At 36.5% G+C, this 21,128-nt stretch overlaps 1 protein-coding gene across 1 annotated transcript; it reads right to left on the bottom strand.

Annotated features, from left to right (window-relative positions):
* Positions 1–801: 801 nt before the first annotated feature.
* Positions 802–20,762, bottom strand: LOC121408252. The gene is made up of 5 exons (XM_041599648.1): positions 19,908–20,762; positions 5,624–5,935; positions 5,037–5,372; positions 4,076–4,275; positions 802–3,462 (listed from the first exon to the last, which is right to left on the bottom strand). Exons 1-5 carry the CDS (start codon positions 19,984–19,986, stop codon positions 2,275–2,277), a joined length of 2,115 nt encoding a protein of 704 aa, XP_041455582.1. The 5' UTR covers positions 19,987–20,762; the 3' UTR covers positions 802–2,274.
* Positions 20,763–21,128: the final 366 nt, after the last annotated feature.

The following is a 21,128-nucleotide window of genomic DNA, read 5'->3' as shown; positions in this document are numbered from 1 at the left end:
ATTATTAATATTATCATAATTATTATCAAGTAAAGAGTAGAAGACATATTCAAAGACTTGATATATAGCAGAATAAGTTACCATAATAGCGAGGTTTTGCAATTGCAGCGGAGATGGATTCTACAACATCGCAAATGCATTGAAAATACCCGTCATATCATAATGAACAGCTGAGAGGTCTTTGTCGAATATTGGTGACCCAGGACAACAGACCGTCCTAAGATTCTGAACTGACCAATAATTGCAAATATGCCGTTTGTCCAGAGTCCTGGAGAGCGTTTCATCAATATTTTCATCCGACAAGTTGTCAGATCTGACATCTTTCCATGATTTTGATTGGCTGAGAGGCACTGTTCCTATGGTAACTGTCGGATAAAATGGGACTTGTCGGATAAAACGTCCGACAAGTCCTTTCATGAAACGCCCCCTAGGACGACAATGCTGTTTTGATTCACCAACTATCGACAAAGGCTGCTTCGTAATTAAAGGCCTTTGACAATAGATTCTCTACGTTCCAGAAAGCGTGTCCGTGGCGGTTGCAAAAACTCGCCAATATCACCCTGCTCCTGAATCTATAATCTGAACAAATTCAAGAAAAAGATCTTAAAAAAGCAGATTAATCATATGGGTCCATGGTTTCATTGTTAGACTACTTCAAATCTACTTCCTCATGGAGAAACCTAATCGTATTTAAAGCCCGAATAAAGCTTCGTTTACGTGAATAATACTAGTACTTGAGTATCCTCTAACACGTCAATCTTACGGAAGTGTAGTAGCTCCTGATTTTTTTTTTCAACCTTCAATTCTCTTTAAAAATGTCAAATATTCAAATCTTGGATATCTAGCGCCATCTCTCGGTGAGGTTTTAATTTTCTATGACAGAGGCTTTTGACACGTATCTTACAAATTTAGTGATTGGACATCAGAAACATACATACTAGATTCCCATCCCATCACATGCGTTGGAACAAATGTCCATGTAAAACCATAAGATTAATCCTGTTAAAAACAATTTCATACAATATTTTCCGCGAAAGAATCTGTTTTTTTAGGACATGAATTGGAAAGTGATATACCCATGCACGCATTGGGGCGTTGGATTTATCATGTGCACAAAGTGACGGTCAATGTTAAAGTTAATGAAAAGTTCCTGATTATCTCCTGTTGCGTGTTCTAGCTTGTTAGTATATATATGGTTTTAGGAAGAGAGGAAGAATACAGCCGGATCATAATTATGAAGACAACGAAACAATACACCCATGTTATTATACCAGAGTTTACCATTCCAAAGCAGGAAACGTAAAATCACGATGGATCTGGAATCAAATGAAATAAACAGTTACATCAATTACACCAAGAAAACGGAAATAAAAGAAAAAAAGAGAATGAAATAAAGACAAGTCACATGGTAATGAACACGCAACAAAACTACTTTGAGATTTGTTTTATAGCGTAGGTAGGTTCAGGGGCCACGGAAACAGGGGGGAGGGGCTGCGGGTGCTTCAGCCCATATACTTTAATCTAAAACCGTTTACAAATAGGCAAAAATGATTCGGATTATGATTTTTGGCATGGTCAGCCCCCCACTTTCAAAACCGTTCCGCGACCCCTAAAGGTTGATGTTAGTTGCACTTTACCAGGCATGTATAATGGATTGAAAGTTAAAGAACTGCAAATATTGTAATCCAATTTCAAGTTTTTGATCTGCACTATTATAAAAAAATCTGCGAACTGGAACCCTTTTGTCCCGTTTTTGGAACCCTCGATAAAAATGGTTTCCCAAAAGATTCTACGTGCTCAAGAGCCTTAAATGGTTTTATAAAAACCTAAAAAAGTGGCTGTTCAAAGTTATTCAGAAACGAAATGTTCTTGTTGGGGACAATTAACCTCGAACCCCTTTTTGACGAGTCTTGATCTTAATGATACTTCTGTCATACAGACTAAAAATAAGTTACTTTGCATAGGCCAGCTACTTAAAGATAATACAGAAGCCTAAAAACTCAGCTCGTCTTCCCATTACGTACTTTATTTTCTCCCTCCATACTAGTTTGCGAGATGTGCAATTCTAACAGGGTGGGGGGGATGCTTTAGAGGCTGCAGCTCCCCCATCAAATTGTCCAAGCCCCCTCAATTTGTTGAAGGTCTTGTGTAACTCAATTTTCCTAAAATGAACATTGCAGTTGTCCTGGTGGTGGTATTTAATGTATTGAGAGATAAATAAAATCGTAATTAAAGAAATGTCACAATAATCCAGGATATCATCTTGATTATAATTTACAACCGTGAATCAAATGCATCAACGTTAATAACAGGTTCTGCACCTTCAGAATGTGACGTCAATCCAGCATGTGATTCATCACGTGATTCGAGAGGAGCTCCTTCTCGTTCAGTTGATAGACCTCCACTATCATCCTCCTTTCCGACATCTCTATTTTGAAAAGAGTCATCAATATTTTCAAGCTCTAAGTAATCATTTTCTACGCGCTCAGGAATGCCTTGATCATCAGACTCTGACTGGTCACGTGATTCGAGAGGAGTGTTTTCATTCGCCATGCCGATGTTTGTATGTTCTCCTTCTCGTTCAATTGCTGGATCTCCACTATCATCCTTCCTTCCGACATCTCTATTTTGAAAAGAGTCATCAATATTTTCAAGCTCTAAGTAATCATTTTCTACGCGCTTGGGAATGCCTTGATCATCAGACTCTGACTGGTCACGTGATTCGAGAGGAGTGTTTTCATTCGCCATGCCGATGTTTGTATGTTCTCCTTCTCGTTCAATTGCTGGATCTCCACTATCATCCTTCCTTCCGACATCTCTATTTTGAAAAGAGTCATCAATATTTTCAAGCTCTAAGTAATCATTTTCTACGCGCTTGGGAATGCCTTGATCATCAGACTCTGACTGGTCACGTGATTCGAGAGGTGTGTCTTCATTTGTCATGCTGATGTTAACTTGTTCTCCTGCTTGTTGTTCCATTGATACGCCCTCATCCTCTTTTCCCACATCTCCATTTTGAAAAGAGTCGCCAATGTCCTCAAGTTCTAGGTAATTGTTTTCTACTTGCTCGGTGTTGCCGTGGTCATGATTTTTCTTTGCAAAATGAGCATCTCCCTGTAAATCAATTGTTACCGTTTCGCTCTCATTCTCGGCATTGTCCGGGCCTTTAACTCGAGCCACGTAATCGTACTCGTGGGTGTTTTCATCGGTTGTCATGGTTACATCATCTCCCGCCTTGGAAGTCTTCTGCTCATCTCTTATGGTGTGGTAAATGGGATCGTCTTTTTTATCGGATTCGGTTACTTCTCTATCCGGTTCTTTTGTTTCATCAATGTTTGAAAGCACGTTATTAGATTCACCGGTACCAGACGACGCACCGAACCCAGCAGGGGGAACGAAGACGAACATGTTTGGATCAATGTCTGAGATGGAATCATTGCGGTTATCGGTGTCACTCTTGAGCTGTGAATCAAGCAAAAAGCATAAAACAAAATTAAACATCGTATTGTAGTGAGTGCCACCTTTTAAAAAAGTTTAAAAAAGTAAAAAAAAAAACGATAAGTGGCTGAAGGTACAAGCTTAACTAATATTTCTTTAGAGATAAACGAACAGTGGTGAGCCTACAATGGAATTGAAATGTAGAAAGATTAAAACAGGGATGTCTAACATTAACATTTCCAAATCAAAGCAACAACGATGATTCTAAAGCATACATCATGCAAAATATTACTCCAGCTCAGCAGGGGAACCCTTTTCAATATCATACCCACTTTCACTCCGGTGGAGCCTGTGGTGCCAATGCTTGAATATCCCGCCAAAATTCCAATTAAATACCCCATAATTCCAATTACAACTAAGTGAGCCTACATCAGTCACGCGTCACTCTAGACCAAAAGCTTTGGTCTCTGTTATGTTGGTTGTTCAGCTGAACTCCGTTGGCTTCACTCACCACATACAGAGGAGAAATAAAAAAAAAATAAAAAAAAATCCTCGAAACAGAAGGCTGCTAGTTGTCTAGCGTCACTCAAGCCCTAAACAGCTAAATGAAATGATTAAAATATCAGTGGCTACTCACGTTGGATGTGGTACTGAACACTTTGCTATCTGCATTGCTGGCTGTGTTACACTGATACACGTCTGTGTCATCCAATTCACCTCTCCTACAGCAATCTTTACATTTACAGTTTAGACTGAAGATACAACAGACTACGATGACCAGACCAAATCCAACACTGATCCCGGCAATGGCCCCCGTGGATAACTGTTCAGTTACCACTGAAAATGAAATAACAATAATAATGAAAACAAATCGCGATTCAGAACAAACTAATAATTATGGACGTGGGGAGTCTAACAGTTAGACATGGAAGGATAATGGTCATCAATCAAGACCTTTCAAAATGGACAAATTTTTGATGTTACTATGCAATTGATTTCTATAATATGCAACCCTAAGAAACCTTTGAAACAAGTACAACATCATTAAACATTGCATAACCAGGGTCCCGTAACACAAAGGAAAGCGATTAATGACACGGTAGTCAATGCAATCAATTGTAGAAAAATGTTCTACAATCATTGCTAAGCTTTTGTGCTACGGGCCCCGGGGCTCCATAACACAAAGGTTTGCAATCAATCGCTAAATACCAATGACCAATCAAGATCATCGTTGTACGCGCACTCTGTTTGAAATACTGACCGGGAACCAGTGAGTGCGGTTCTTTCATATTTGCAATACATCGCCAATTTTTGTGTTACGAAGTCCAGGAGCCCGTAACACAAAACTTATCAATGATCGTAGGACATTATTTCTACGACTGATTCCATTGACTACAATGAACAATCCATCGTAAAAATCAAGCGTACAATCAATCGCTATAACCTTTGTGTTACGGTACCCATAATATAAAAAACTAACAGAGGTGCTCTGGTAAAAACGCACCAGAAAAAAATTGTTTATAAAGGTCAGAACTTTAACTTCCAATCAGGCATGTCAGGGATGTCACTACTAACGTGCCATTCTTTCACAGCCCTACCTTCTGGATTCGGATTGCAAATAACCGTTGCGTCTTCCAAACCATCTGGACAAGATTGCGGGGCGTCGGGACCGCTTACAGAAGAACTGCATGCCATCACAGTATTTTCTGTCCCAGCACACATCAGGTTAACAAGGAACACAGCGCCACTGCCGCTCCCGAAACTACCCCTCGGTTCCTGGGCAACGGTCGGATATCCGACTACTCGACAAACGACGTCAGCTTCCCTTTTGTCCCAAGACGAACCAGCACAAACCCGGCCCCAGTTACCCCTGTAGTAAACTTCTACTCGACCTTCGTTTGGTGCTGATCCACCGGATAAGCGAAGATCAAGCTCTGAAAAGTATGCACAAACATTGAATTATTGTAAATCTTACTACAATCGTACAAGATGCTGGTTATTTAATCATTTTTAAAAATCATTTTGTAAAATTCTCAGGCATCTATTTGAGGGTGATATTTTTAAGTACCAATCCAAACATCGAAGAACGAAACACATACATTATAACACAATACACAGCATTTGGTGTGTATTTGATGATAACATTGATGATGACATTATTATAAAACATGTCCACTTTACTCACCTTTGGCGGAGCATTGAACCCCTGCATCTTGGGAATGCTGGCAGACATCCAAGGAAGAATCCGTTTTTGAACAATCCTGCAGCCGTTGTTCTCCACCTGTACACATGACGTTAGAATAGAAGATAGGTCCCACTCCTTCACCGTACATCACATCGTGTCTGATGGCTGTTCTGTTATCAAGCTCCCGACATAGCACCGAAGCATCTTGGGAATCCCAGGTGTCGTTACAGACTGTGCCCCAACGACCATTGACTCTGACTTCGACCCGTCCTTCGTAGCTCCCCCTTCCTCCAAAAAGACGAATGTCACGCTCTGATTGATGACCAGAAGAAACGAAATGAGAGAATAATCATTACAATTAGACGTTAAGAACACATTTTTCTTGATAATGAATTGGAAGAAAAGTACAGTATAGGGAATAGCATCCAAGCTAAAACGTAAGATAAGCGATGAATTTATGTCGATTGAAAGTATAAAAGTACGCGTTAGTGTAAAAGCACACGCAGCAGCAGTTTAGTAGTAAATAGTAGTACCGTAAAAGTATAAACAGCTGAAGACATAGAAATAGAAGTAGAAGTAAACGTAGAAGTAACTATTGAAGTAGAAGTGGAAGCAGACGCAGAATTGCAAGTAAACCTACATCATAATAAAAGTACAATAAGTAGATGCAGAATCAGTATTAGTAGTCGTCTTAGAAGTAGAAGTAGACTAAGAAGTAGAAGTAGAAATAGACGTAAAATGCATAGACGTTGTCGTAGAAGACGTAGATGTCGAAGTAGAAGTACACGTAGAGGGGGACATAGAAGCAGTCGTAGACGTCGAAGTACTAGTAAAAGTATATGAGAGTAGAAGTTGAAGAGGAAGTCGAAGTAGATTTAGAAGTAGACGTAGATGTAGATGTAGTAGTAGAAGTCGAAGTAGACATAGAAGCAGAAGTAGGCGTAGAAGTAGACGAAGCAGTAGAAGTAGACGTAAACATAGACGTAGCAGTTGAAGTAAAAGTGGATGTAGACGTAGACATAGACGTCGAAGTGAAAGTAAAGGTAGAAGAAGTAGACATAGCAGTAGAAGTATAAGTATAAGTAAAAATAGATACAGAAGCATAATTTGACGTAGATAATTATAGAAGTAGAAATAGAAATAGACGTAAAAGACATAGATGTATTCGTAGAAGTAGACGTAGAAGTCGAAGTAGGAGTAGACGTAGAAGTAGACGTAGAAGCAATCGTAGACGTCAAAGTCGAAGTATAGACGTAGAAGTACCAGTAAAAGTATATGTGAGTAGAAATAGAAGTAGATTTAGATGTAGACGTAGAAATACACGCAGAATGAAAAGAAGACTTAGAAGAATTATAAGAAGAGGCAGTCGTAGCAGTAGAAGTAAAAGTAGACGTAGAGGAAGTAGACATAGACGTAGCAGTAGAAGCAAAAGTGCGTTTCAGAAAAAAAGGTAATCCACATCTAGAGGGCTGATATTCGGATCATTTTTAATATTGTGAAATTATTTTGCATGGATATAAATGGGAAACTTATCAGCTTTCCATTGATACCCTATTTGAACAATTTGTGACACGCATGACCAAATCAATCGCTGTTGAAGACAACAGGTGCAGAGACCACTTTTTCCAAGTTTTGGTAAAGTGGGTAAAATGTGCACTTGATAGAATAAAATGTTTTCAAAAGTAATTTTTGGAATGAAGTTTTACCTGAGAAATTTCTCTGAAATGATGAGTGAAAAGTTTATGTCTTATCATGGACCTGGTCTTATTGACCCACACCTTCAACATGTCCTCCTCTCCTTTGAAAACAAAGACAGAAGCGTGGAAGGATATCCTGGACAGCTAGTCTTACCATGGCAAGCCGGATCATTGCGCAAAGCATCCACCTCATATTGAATTCGGCCCTGCAAGTCATCAAATACTTGGGGAAGAGTTGCAATAACCTTACTTTTAAGTGTCCCTAAAGGAAATAATCACAGGGCTTGTGGTCAGGCGCTCTTGGTGGCCTTTCAATACCATGGTTGAGGGCAAAAAAGGAATGTACAAAGAGTTTTCTGAGTCTATCAAGAATGAAGTGGAACGATGGGCAGGAGCGCCGTCCTAAGCCACCTAACTGACCTAAGATGCCTGCACACTCCTCACAACTGCGCGTCTCTCAAAATGTTGGTCCAACTGGGGTATGATCTCCTCGTTAATGGTGCGCAAGTACATTCACTTATTAACACTCTTTTGGAAGAAAAAGGGTTCAATCAAAAGATTTTTGCCAGCTCAGACATCGATGAAAGTATTTACATCAATATCCGCATTTTCATCAAGTTTTCAAAAACTTGGAAAAAGTGGTCTCTGCACCTTTTGTCGTCAACATCAATTAATTCGGTCATGCATAGCGCAAATGGCACAAATAGGGTATCAATGGAAAGCTGACGAGTTTCTCCTTTACATTCATGCACAATATAATGTCACAAAGTTAAATATGCTTCGAATATCACCCCTTTAGATCTGGATTACCTTTTGTCTGAAACGCACTGTAGACGTAGACATAGACGTAGAAGTGAAAGTAAAGGTAAAAATAGAAGTAGACAAAGCAGTAGTTGTAGAAGTAGAAATAGATGCAAAAGTAGATGTATAAGCAGAATTTGACGTAGATAATTATAGAAGTAGAAGTAGACGTAACGGTAGAAATAGACGTAGAATTATAGTAGCAGAAAGAGACGTAGAAGTAGATATAGAAGTAGAGTGGACGTATAGATGTAGACGTAGAAGTCAGAAATAGACGTAGAAGTAGATGTAGTCGTAGAATGAGAAGTAGACGTAGAATTAGAAGTAGACGTAGAATTGGAAATAGACGTAGGATTAGAAGTAGACGTAGAATTAGAAGTAGACGTAGAATTAGAAGTAGACGTAGGATTAGAAATAGACGTAGATGTAGCAGTAGAAGTAGACGTATAAGACGTGGAAATAAAAGTAGATATAGACATAGATATAGGCGTACGTAGAAGTAAAAGTAGATGTAGAAGTAGACGTAGAAATAAACGTAATGGTAGAAGTTGACGTCAATATAGAAGAAGTAGACGTAGCAGTTGAAGTACACGTAGACGTAGCAGAAGTAAAAGTAGAAGTGGAAGTAAAAGTAGACATAGAAGTAAAAGTGAATAGACATAGACGTAGCAGAAGTAAAAGTAGAAGTAAAATAGACGTAGAAGTAGAAGTAAACGTAGAAGTACGTGTAAAGTAGACCATGGACCTATGAGTAGACGTAGATGTAGACGTAGAAGTAAAAGTAGACGTCGAAGTACAAGGAGACGTAGAAGTACACGTAGAAGAAGAAGTACAGAAGACGTAGAAGTAGACGTAGCAGTTGAAGTACACATTGACGTAGCAGAAGTAAAAGTAGAAGTAAAAGTAGACGTAGAAGAAGACGTAGAAGTAAATGTAAATGTAGACGTAAAAGTAGATGTCGAAGTAGAAGTAGACGCAGAATTAGAATTAGAAGTAGAAGTGGACGTATACGTAGATGTAGAAGTAGACATAGGTATAACTAGATGTAGATGACGTAGAAGTAGAAGTGCTCATAAGGGGGGGGGGTGTATGTGGGATATATCCCTCCCCGATATTCAGGAGGGGTGTATGGCCTATGCTATCGTCCCCCAATAATTTACGGTCGGTCAACATAATATTCATGATGAATCATAATCGTAACAAGTATGATTATGATGATTATAAAGAGGGGGTACAAGACAATCGTGATCACGATGGTAGTAGTACACTGTAAAAACTGTGGTGTTAAAACTGACACCAATTGGTGTTAATAGAGGACCACACCCTGAGGTGTTAAAATAACACCCTAGAGATTGAACATAACACCAAAGAGTGTAAATGTAACAACCATAGGTGCTGTAATAACACCTATAGGTGTAAAACTAACACCACCAATTTAACACCGGTGTAAAATAACTGGTGTGGTCCTCTATGTACACCGGTAAACAACACAGTTTTTGCTGTGTACTGATACACATGATGACCGTCAATGTTTTTCTGTTTCTCAGATTTTTATTTCATGTTTATTGTTATTGAATGAAAACTTTCCTTTCAGAAATTGTTAGATATAGAAACAGATAGGTGGAGAAAGAATGAATTTCCTGATGAAATAGAATAACATGTTCGTATTTATGTTGTTACACATTACATTATATTTTAGTTTAAATTTGCCCCTCCCCTCAACAAAGAACGTGAGGTATACCCATTTACTTATCACCCTTTGAAAGTCAATTTGTTTTTGTCAGTAGTATTATTAGGTTTATGATTTAAAATAAGTGGAGAACATAACATGGAAATGGGAATTGAAATGAAAAAAAGTGTATAAAAAGGAGAAAACCATGAAAATCGAAAAGAGTCCTCAAAATGACTCATTTTCAGGTAAAGTTTTCAAACATTTCAGCTTGCGCATTGCGCTCGAATTATCGACCTAGTCATAAATGCATAGTCTTGAAGAAATAAAACTAACATAACACTAAAACAAACTTCAGTCTTAAGGGCTACCCCCCCTCCCCGCTGGCGTACAGATATGGGGCTAGGGGTCAAAGACCCCTTTCCCCCATCCCCTCCACCCCCAAAAAAATCAAGACAAAGAAAGAAGGAAAAAGGAAAAGAAATGAAAATAAAAAAGGGTGGTATGTGTAATATTAAAAAAAATGTCAAATGTATCACAAATTGGATTCTTGTAATAAAAAAGGCAAGGATATTTGCCCTTTACGCGATGCTCGCTCGCAGCATTTTATAAATCTTGACATTTTCGCAACGCAATGTCTGGCCCCCTAAAAATTTTAGACTCGATACGCCACTGACTCCCCCACCCCCAGAGAAAAGGAAAAGATAATCTCGAACATAGAAGTTTGCTTGTGTCATTCATTCCGATCATGGTCAAGTAAACGTGTTATATAATGAAAAGTATGGAGGAATAAGAAGTAGATGCATACAATATAAAAAAAGAAGTGGACTAATAAATGAAGAACTCACTTGCAAAAGGGGTAAGGTCCATTTTTCAACAAATTTGATTTTTATGTCTTAATGTATAGATTTTTAGTAGCTCTATAAGATGATATCAAAGAAAAGTTGAAAAAATTCCTATTGAAAAGTGAACTAAAATGGCTAAGAAAAATCACTTTTTTTTAAAGGGGTTAAGTCTACACAGATTTTTTTGGAAAAGAATAATTATTTTAAAAATATGAAGACTGGTAGATTTCCCCTATACCCAATTTTATGTTCAATTTCGCATAAGAATATTGCAAGATGGGAGAATAAAAAAATATTTTCTTGGAGTCGACCTAACCCTTTTTGCAACTAAACTCTTCTGAAGAACTCATTTTTCAAAAGGGGTTAGGTCCATTTTTCATAAATTTTATTGTTTTCTGTCTCTACACCTCTAAATTTTTAGTCACTCTAATGATACCAAAGATAATTTGAGATTCAAATGAAAACGTGAATGAAAGTGGCAAAGAAAATCACTTTTTTAATGAAAAGAGATTGGATTCATTTCAGTTTACTTGCAAAATGGATGAGGTCCACAATGATAATTAAAAAGAAAATATATAGAAAAAAATTGAAGACAGGTAGAATTCTTTTATACCCAATGTTATGTTCACATGATAGGGTAGTACATCATGAAAATTTAGTTTTTCATGAGAATATTGCAATAAGTAAAAATATAAAAACATGTTTTTCTTGGAATGGTCCAAAATGGACCTAACCCCTTTTGTAACTAAACTCTTCAAATAGAAGAAGTACATTTGGGCGTGGGAGTAGGATAAGCAGTGATTTTTTTACATAAAAATGTGATACTTGGTTGGTATCATACAAATGTAAACATCCCGTGAAGGATGCATGCTTCATAAAATGTTTATAAAATAACTGGTGTGGTCCTCTATGTACACCGGTTAACAACACAGTTTTTGCTGTGTACTGATACACATGATGACCGTCAATGTTTTTCTGTTTCTCAGATTTTTATTTCATGTTTATTGTTATTGAATGAAAACTTTCCTTTCAGAAATTGTTAGATATAGAAACAGATAGGTGGAGAAAGAATGAATTTCCTGATGAAATAGAATAACATGTTCGTATTTATGTTGTTACACATTACATTTTAGTTTAAATTTGCCCCTCCCCTCAACAAAGAACGTGAGGTATACCCATTTACTTATCACCCTTTGAAAGTCAATTTGTTTTTGTCAGTAGTATTATTAGGTTTATGATTTAAAATAAGTGGAGAACATAACATGGAAATGGGAATTGAAATGAAAAAAAGTGTATAAAAAGGAGAAAACCATGAAAATCGAAAAGAGTCCTCAAAATGACCCATTTTCAGGTAAAGTTTTCAAACATTTCAGCTTGCGCATTGCGCTCGAATTATCGACCTAGTCATAAATGCATAGTCTTGAAGAAATAAAGCTAACATAACACTAAAACAAACTGAAGTCTTAAGGGCTACCTCCCCCTCCCCCGCTGGCGTACAGATATGGGGCTTGGGGTCAAAGACCCCTCCCCCCCATCCCCTCCACCCCCCAAAAAATCAAGACAAAGAAAGAAGGAAAAAGGAAAAGAAATGAAAAAAAAGGTGGTATGTGTTATATTAAAAAAACATGTCAAAATGTATCACAAATTGGATTCTTGTAATAAAAAAAGGCAAGGATATTTACCCTTTACGCGATGCTCGCTCGCAGCATTTTATAAATCTTGACATTTTCGCAACGCAATGTCTGGCCCCCTAAAACTTTAGACTCGATACGCCACTGACTCCCCCACCCCCAGAGAGAAGGAAAAGATAATCTCGAACATAGAAGTTTACTTGTGTCATTCATTCCGATAATGGTCAAGTAAACGTGTTATATATTGAAAAGTATGGAGGAATAAGAAGTAGATGCATACAATATAAAAAAGAAGTGGACCAATAAATGAAGAACTCACTTGCAAAAGGGGTAAGGTGCATTTTTCATCAAATTTGATTTTTATGTCTTAATGTATAGATTTTTAGTAGCTCTATAAGACGATATCAAAGAAAAGTTGAAACAAATTCCTATTAAAAAGTGAACTAAAATGGCTAAGAAAAATCACTTTTTTTAAAGGGGTTAAGTCTACACAGATTTTTTTTGGAAAAGAATAATTATTTTAAAAATATGAAGACTGGTAGAATTCTCCTATACCCAATTTTTGTTCAATTTCGCATAAGAACATTGCAAGATGGGAGAATAAAAAAAATATTTTCTTGGAGTCGACCTAACCCTTTTTGCAACTAAACTCTTCTGAAGAACTCATTTTTCAAAAGGGGTTAGGTCCATTTTTCATAATTTTTTTTTTGTTTTCTGTCTCTAAACCTCTAAATTTTTAGTCACTCTAATGATACCAACATGACCAAAGATAATTTGAGATTCAAATGAAAACGTGAATGAAAGTGGCAAAGAAAATCATTTTTTTATTCAAAAGAGGTAGGATTCATTTCAGTTTTCTTGCAAAAGGGGTTAGGTCCACAATGATAATTAAAAACAAATACATAGAAAAAAAATTGAAGACAGGTAAATTTCTTTTATACCAAATTTTATGTTTACATGATATGGTAGTACATCATGACAATTTAGTTTTTCATAAGAATATTGCAATAAGTGAGAATAAAAAACATGTTTTTTCTTGGAATGGTCCAAGGTGGACCTAACCCCTTTTGTATCTAAACTCTTCAAATAGAAGAAGACGTACATTTTGGCGTGGGAGTAGGATAAGCAGTGATTTCTTTTTATATGAAAATGTGATACTTGATTGGTATGTGAACATCCCGTGAAGGATTGCATGCTTCATAAAATGTTTATAATGTGGCTTTGATGATAGTGGTCATGGTGGTAGATTGCCAATCTCCTTTGCAATCATTCATGAATTTTCGAATGCAGATTTAACTTTCAAAAGGACATTGTTTCTGTCAGACATCTACTAACTCAAGTGTCTTTGAGTTCACTTGATTTTCTTGGTGCAGTATATTTTTTTAGAAATTCCATTTAATTATAACTTTCTTCTATTCGATAGATTTAACCTCGATGAAGTAAAGTAATTATTGACTAACTACCTAAAAAAGGATCATGTTGAACATGATTAATGTACGTATATACTTCAATTAACACCTAATACGTAGGAATATTCATTAAGATCAGGTAAATAACCATTAACCTAACTGTTATTGTGTGAAATTGTTAGGGATTTAGATGTGTAAAATTGTTTAATTTTGAAGCAACGAAAATGCAACGCTAGTGCTTAATTCAAAATCATCAGGAAAATGTTTTCACCGTTTTACCTTACTAAATACCGGTAAGTGACAAAATGAAATCTATGATATTTGGTTTAGATAACACTTGATTAAATGATATATGATGTAAATGAAAGTCGAGTGGTGGAATTTCGTGCTAAGAGGGTCTCCTCCCCAATTATTGCCTAAAATATATTACAGTTTGTTTCATTCTTTTGAATGAAGTTGATGTAACACAATTTACTTGAGTAAAACGGCTGGAAGCTACGTAAGATTATTTTAATATAACTTATTATCATATCATTCATTTCAACATGTTAATTGGAACGAGGAAACAGTATAAGTTGTCATTTTTAATCATAATGATCATAATGACAACATACAAGACGGCTATACTGAACACTTCTTCTGGACATGACCCAACGCAGGAAGGATACTCAGGGCCTATATAATTTTCGAATCTGAAATAAAACAACGGGCTTGAATTTCCTTGATGACAGGAAATAAAATGGCAGTATACATGGAGATAGAATAACAATATCCTTATTGAGAGAGCACAAGAATATTGATCTGTTATCATAACCGAGTTGCGCTGCAGTGGAAGGCGTTGATTGACATAAGACAATCATGTATGAGGATACATGATTAATATATCACGTGTAAAGAACATATCAAATAAGGAATTCATAATCGAATACGTAGGCCTATATATACTGAACCTAACGTCTTCAGAAAAAAAATCATCATGTTAATGATTAAATAGATGATGATTATAATGATGAAAATTTTGTAACAATGATAATATGATACGAATAAAGATAACAAGCGTAACGCTAAAACTAATGAAGGGGATAATAATATTCCAGAAAAAACGACAAAAGTTGACTGCTACATGTGGTTCCTCAGTTGAGTTACATACAAATGTTATATTATAGTATTGGCAAGTGCAATTGTGAGACGAAGGTGGGATTCGAACACCAAATTTTCTGGTCCATTAGACAAAGACAAATCTAATATATTATACTAATACTATACTATATGCAAATCTAATATACAAGTACATTACCTTCGAATATCAAGATATTTTGAAAAAAGATGGTTTAATGAGAACTGAACTCCACAGAGCTCCCGCAAATTGTGTCACAGGAAATCTTCTGCCACAAGATCATGTCCATTATGATAAGTGGAATAAATATACACTCATGATACTAATAAAAATGAGGTTCTATTGATAATTATTTTAAACCAAAGAAAGCTTGGAAGCATAATTCATGTCTGAAAATATGAATATTGTACAGAATGACGGAAAGTCATATTATCTATAAAATGTTGCACCGTTGGTACACTGTAAAAAATATTGGGCAAAATTTTAACCAGCACGAGGGTAGTTATGTATCCAACCAATTTTGGGCGGTATTTTACCCAATGCGGGAAGCATATTGTCCAGTAAGGTTAAAAAATAAGCAGAAATTACTTAAGAATGAGCAAAATTTCATCACACTGGATAAATAATAATGCCCAAAAGAAATGCCCAATGTTGGTTGGATACATAATTACCATCATGGAGCATTTTTACCCAATACTTTTAAGAGTGTAATGATACATGAACTTTATAAATATTATAATATTTATAATTTTTAATATTATAATATTTATAAATATTGCTGGTACTGTTCGATGTGGCTGTGGTAGTGTGGTTATACTGGTTCTGCACTCTAAATTGTACAGGGGTTTAAAAATAAATCGAGATAGACTGTAGTGAAAGACCAATCGAATTCTGGATTCAGTTTTAATCCTAGAATTCATTTTTAAAACTGGAGGGATCTTGTAAAAATCAAGAATCTTTAGGATTTAAACTAAATCCAGGATTCGATTGGATTGGTCCCTATAACTACGCTCTACCGGGATTTGTTTTAAATCCCTGCAATTGAGAGTGCAATTGATACTGAGCGGTAAACTTCTTTATATGGCCTGTTACTTTAAATTCATTATTCGTTTTTTCTCTCTGTAGAGTGCAAATCAGTGCGTATTATCAACGTGTAATGGACAATAGTAACATGTAAAATCGCACACTCATTTTTTTATTATTTATTTTCCACTATTCACTTCCCGATTTTCTAAAAGGAACTGCCAGATAAGCTAAACTCAAATATTAGTGTTCGAATATTAACATGAAAAGATATCAACCAATCCATCACAATTAAACTAATCAGGAGTTGTGATCAGCATTCGTAAGGACTGAAATCGTGTTGTAAAAAGCGCCGATGGACCAGAACGCAGAATAATCTATACATTTTTAATTACCTTGGAATATATAGGAAGTCATTTTATTTGCTACAACGTGAGTTTCAATTGTTAAATCAAATTAATCCCACTGGTTGCATTTTTTTTCTTATGATTTTCATTACAGATCGAGCATGCGAACCTAAACACATAGGAGAAAGGAGTAATGCCGAAAATTATTAATGAGTCATAAAGAAGAGGATCAAGGATATTTGAATTCCAGATCATCGTGAGTTAGCCGTGAACCAGAATATAGCCTGGCGGTTGAGTCGCTGCCTGGCAAGCAGTAGATGGCAGGTCCGAATCCCATCAATGGTTCAATTTTTTTTTTACTTATGATTTTCATTACATATCGAGCATAATAGAGTAATGCCGGAAATTTGTTTAAAAATCATATTAATTCATTCCGTAGAAACAGGAAAATAGAATGTCAATTAATCTTTATAATATTATAAGGATATCAAGGTTAGAAAATTTGTGTTTACACATTTGTTTCATTTCTGGCAATGTGGAATTAAGACGAGGATACCAGTCTCACTAATGTCTAAATAACTTCCATATTCATCCTAACATGACCATGGGCTTAAGCTATTAACAGAACAGGCAATCATTACACAGTCTGCTTCAAAATATGATATTGTATATTGTATATTGTAATAGGTTAATGATATGATAACGAGGAACGAGTGGCCTTCACTTTTTAATCTCGTAATAATCAGTCTGAAAGCATCGTTTAATTTACAATCAATTTTCGCCACCATTGCTAGATTGCTACCTCATAAATAACAGTCTGGTATATATTCCAGGGCCAGACAGAATAATGACTTGATCCTATCCTTGATCTATCTATCTATCCATCCATCCAAACACATATCTAGTATCTATCTATCTATCTATCTATCTATCCATCCATCCATCCAAACACATATCTAGTATCTATCTATCTATCTATCCATCCATCCATCCAAACACATATCTAGTATCTATCTATCTATCTATCCATCCATCCATCCAAACACATATCTAGTATCTTATCTATCTATCCATCCATCCATCCAAACACATATCTAGTATCTATCTATCTATCTATCCATCCATCCATCCATCCAAACACATATCTAGTATCTATCTATCTATCTATCTATCCATCCATCCAAACACATATCTAGTATCTATCTATCTATCTATCTATCTATCTATCTATCCATCCATCCATCCAAACACTTATCTATCTATCTATTTATCTATCTATCTATCTATCTATCTTTCTATCTATCTATCTATCTATTTATCTATATCTACTAATTCATTCATTCATCCATCCATTCCTTCCTTCATCCATTCCTTTGTTTATCTTTTATTTGAAGTTGAATTCTGAGAAAACTGAGATTTTGCATATAAAATCTCTTCACATAAACTCAGATAATGTTTCAACTCTGAACAATATTGTTGGTTTCTATCATTTAACCAGTCCCCAGGGGACAGGAACTTGGGGGTAATAGTCGAGAATGAAGTAGGAACAAAGTCCCATAGGGCCGCAGCAATTGGCCTACACAACATTTGAAAAACTAGAAAATATCTTGAGAGGAAAACAACAGAAAAGTTGAGACATGCCTTTTTCTTCCTTTCATAGAAATATCTTATTCAAAATCAAACACGAAAACAATTCAATCTACAGAAAAGTCAAGAGGCAAGCATGTTTACAACAACTGTACGTGCGTACTATCATGACTAAATTATCTAATGATAAAAAATATGTTTTTGACTGAGAACCCTTTCATATTCACAATAGCGACAAGTTGTAAGGGTGATCGGTTGTCTTTTAGTTAAAACAAGTGGAATGCCTCTGGCCGTCTCACCTGCATCACGCGGTTCAATATAGCAGCAGTGCTGACTTTGAATACTACTCTAACTCGCACAAGATGTTCAGTGATACATGGTTACTCTTATGTCCACTTTTTATGAACTAGACCAATAAACTTACAGAGATATGATGGTTATTCAACAAAAAACCCCAACATGGCCAAAGTTCACTGACCTTACATGACCTCTGACCTTGATCATGTGACCTGAAACTCGAACAGGATGTTCAGTGATACTTGATTACTCTTATGTACAAGTTTCATGAATCAGATCCATAAACTTTCAAAGTTATGATGGTAATTCAACAGATACACCCAATTCGGCCAAAGTTCATTGACCTTTGACCTTGGACATGTGACCTGAAACGCGCACAGGATGTTCAGTGATACTTGATTACTCTAATGTCCAAGTTTAATGAACTAGACCAATAAACTTTCAAAGTTATGATGGTAATTCAACAGATACCCCCGATTCGGCCAAAGTTCATTGACCCTAAATGACCTTTGACCTTAATCATGAGACCTGAAACTTGCACAAAATGTTCAGTGATGCTTGATTACTATTATGTCCAAGTTTCATGAATCAGATCCATTAACTTTCAAAGTTATGATGGGAATTCAACAGATATCCCCAATTCGGCCAAAGTTCATTGACCCTAAATGACCTTTGACCTTGGTCATGTGACGTGAAACTCATGCAGGATGTTCAGTGATACTTGACTAACCTTATGTCCAAGTTTCATGAACTAGGTCCATATATTATCTAAGTTATGATGACATTTCAAAAACTTAACCTCAGGTTAAGATTTCGATGTTGATTCCTCCAAAATGGTCTAAGTTCATTGACCCTAAATGACCTTTGACCTTGGTCATGTGACATGAAACTCTAATAGGATGTTCAGTAATACTTGATTAACCTTATGGCCAAGTTTTATTAACTAGGTCCATATACTTTCTAAGTTATGATGTCATTTCAAAAACTTAACCTCAGGTTAAGATTTTATGTTGACGCCGCCGCCGCCACCGCCGCCGTCGGAAAAGCGGCGCCTATAGTCTCACTTTGCTTCGCAGGTGAGACAAAAAATAAGAGACAACCGATCACCCTTACAACTTGTCGAAAAGCTTTAAACAAATATCACACTATAGTGACCTGCTATTATAATTGGAGAAACTGGAGGATTTACAATACATCACAATGACGTATCAGCCTAGATGCAGACAAACCGAATTCCCGACAAGGTATTCATATTTACATCTTTGTAACTGATAATGTTTTTTAAACTTACACAAATCTTATTTTCTTACATCCGTCTTGGATTGTGGTCTCTTTTGATATATGCGAGGTTATGTTTTATTGAGGGACCGTCGAAAATGAATATCCCATAAACAGTTATTATGGTATTAAATTTTCACAAGGAGTCTCGGACACCGTTCCCGCAAAAAAAATGAATTTCGGATTCGATACCCTAGTGGAAGTACGACACTCATTAATTTACATATTGGTACATTGAATGACCTGGCAACCCCCTGAACATGCTGACCAAAATTCACAGAAATATATCTAAAATAATTTACATGCTGTCAGGCGATTGGAAGGGGGTCTACTGTACGTATTTTAGGGCTATTATTGGCGTGATGATTTGAAGGATTGTTGCACATCAAACCTTTGTTCTCCACTGATATGCATGACAAGAGATGCACAAAGCATGGCGTGTACACTAAAGATCATGTTGAATAAGCTGCAAGTCAATTTTGAGCCTGGAAATTTGTATAGCAAAGCACTGTAGAACTTCAACCGACTGCGCCGCAATTCCATGTCTTATAACTACGTTTAAAAGAAATCAGCAAACACTTACCTTGCGCGTAACAACTCGTCTGAAGAAGGGTAGTCATGAGCGCCAGTTTCCAGGCGTTTACAACACTTCGAGACACCATCTTCGAATATGTTAATGTAATTTTATGAGAGAACAAGAACTGCCAGTGAAGGTCAACCCAACATGACGACTATAGAAATCTATGTATATATCGCTGATCTCATTCTTAGGGAGAAAGGTGTAGAGTTGGCTTACATCGTCACTTGAGCAATCCACAGACTTCTGATACTGATAAACGTATCTTTGCAAAAACATAATAATGATGTTTACTTCCTCAACAACGCAAACCGCGCGGTCTGCTGCAGGTTTCCCGGGTTTCAGGTCATCGGGGGTGGGTGTGTGCCGGGGGTGTCTGATACCATCTACGTCATCATGTATTTGAGAGTCACTGTACCGTCTAGCCTTCGATCAAAATACAAAGAGGATTTAATAACAAACCGATATGATTCATGACAATAGTATATTGGGGACGTTGGTTTATTCTACGTATGAATACATTCAGTTGTTCCGCACAGGCAGAAACCGTGAAAGTTCCTCAAATACTCCAAACAGTTAATAGTTCCGTTTTGAATAGAATAGGATTATTCAGTCATGTCAGTAAACATGCTGATTTCAAATTAAGAAATCTAACTTCCTTAGTGACATAGTGGAGCTCTGTCAACAAACTGATGAAACCAAAATCGGCAAAATGAATATATTGGACCGAAATGTGACACAATTATACAATAACAGCCCATCAATGGAATGAAATATCCAGGGCACTGAGAACGATTTTTTTACTGGGGTGCTGATGTAAATTTGAAAAGAAGAAGAAAAAAGGTTTTCAGTCGAAAATGGAGTCATTTTAGTGACACCCCCGCTTCCCAGCGCCATTGAAATACCACACTACAATCAGATATCTGTTTCATTATGTTTATAATTATATACTATATATATCATTTGCTTATATCTGTTATTAATACCATGGTCACATTTGTTTTACGGCGGCCGTACGGCGAGTCGAAACCAGCCGTTTTAACATTTTGTACCAGCTAAATATATAGGTGGTTTGAATAAAAATGAATGAAACGGCTGTTTTCGACTCGCCGTACGGCCGCCATAGAGCAAATGTGACCAAGGTATAAGGATGAGCAGGACGAGGTCGCTCCATTTTCCCTGCTCTTCTAGAGCCGCCATTTCTTTGGCAGGAATGTCGTGATTTAT

This window comes from Lytechinus variegatus, chromosome 2 (genome assembly GCF_018143015.1).
Source record: "Lytechinus variegatus isolate NC3 chromosome 2, Lvar_3.0, whole genome shotgun sequence".
NCBI classification, from domain to species: Eukaryota; Metazoa; Echinodermata; class Echinoidea; order Temnopleuroida; family Toxopneustidae; genus Lytechinus; species Lytechinus variegatus.
The sequence above is the reverse complement of the archived record's forward strand: the minus strand, read 5'-3'. Positions and strand labels throughout refer to the sequence as shown.

Coding starts and splice junctions, on each gene's coding strand:
- LOC121408252 (XM_041599648.1), bottom strand. CDS start 19,986: ATGGTGTCTCGAAGTGTTGTAAACGCCTGGAAACTGGCGCTCATGACT. Junction 5,373..5,623: donor GGTTCAATGCTCCGCCAAAG/GTGAGTAAAGTG, acceptor CATACTTTTCAG/AGCTTGATCTTCGCTTATCC. Junction 3,463..4,075: donor TGTTCAGTACCACATCCAAC/GTGAGTAGCCAC, acceptor CTTGATTCACAG/CTCAAGAGTGACACCGATAA.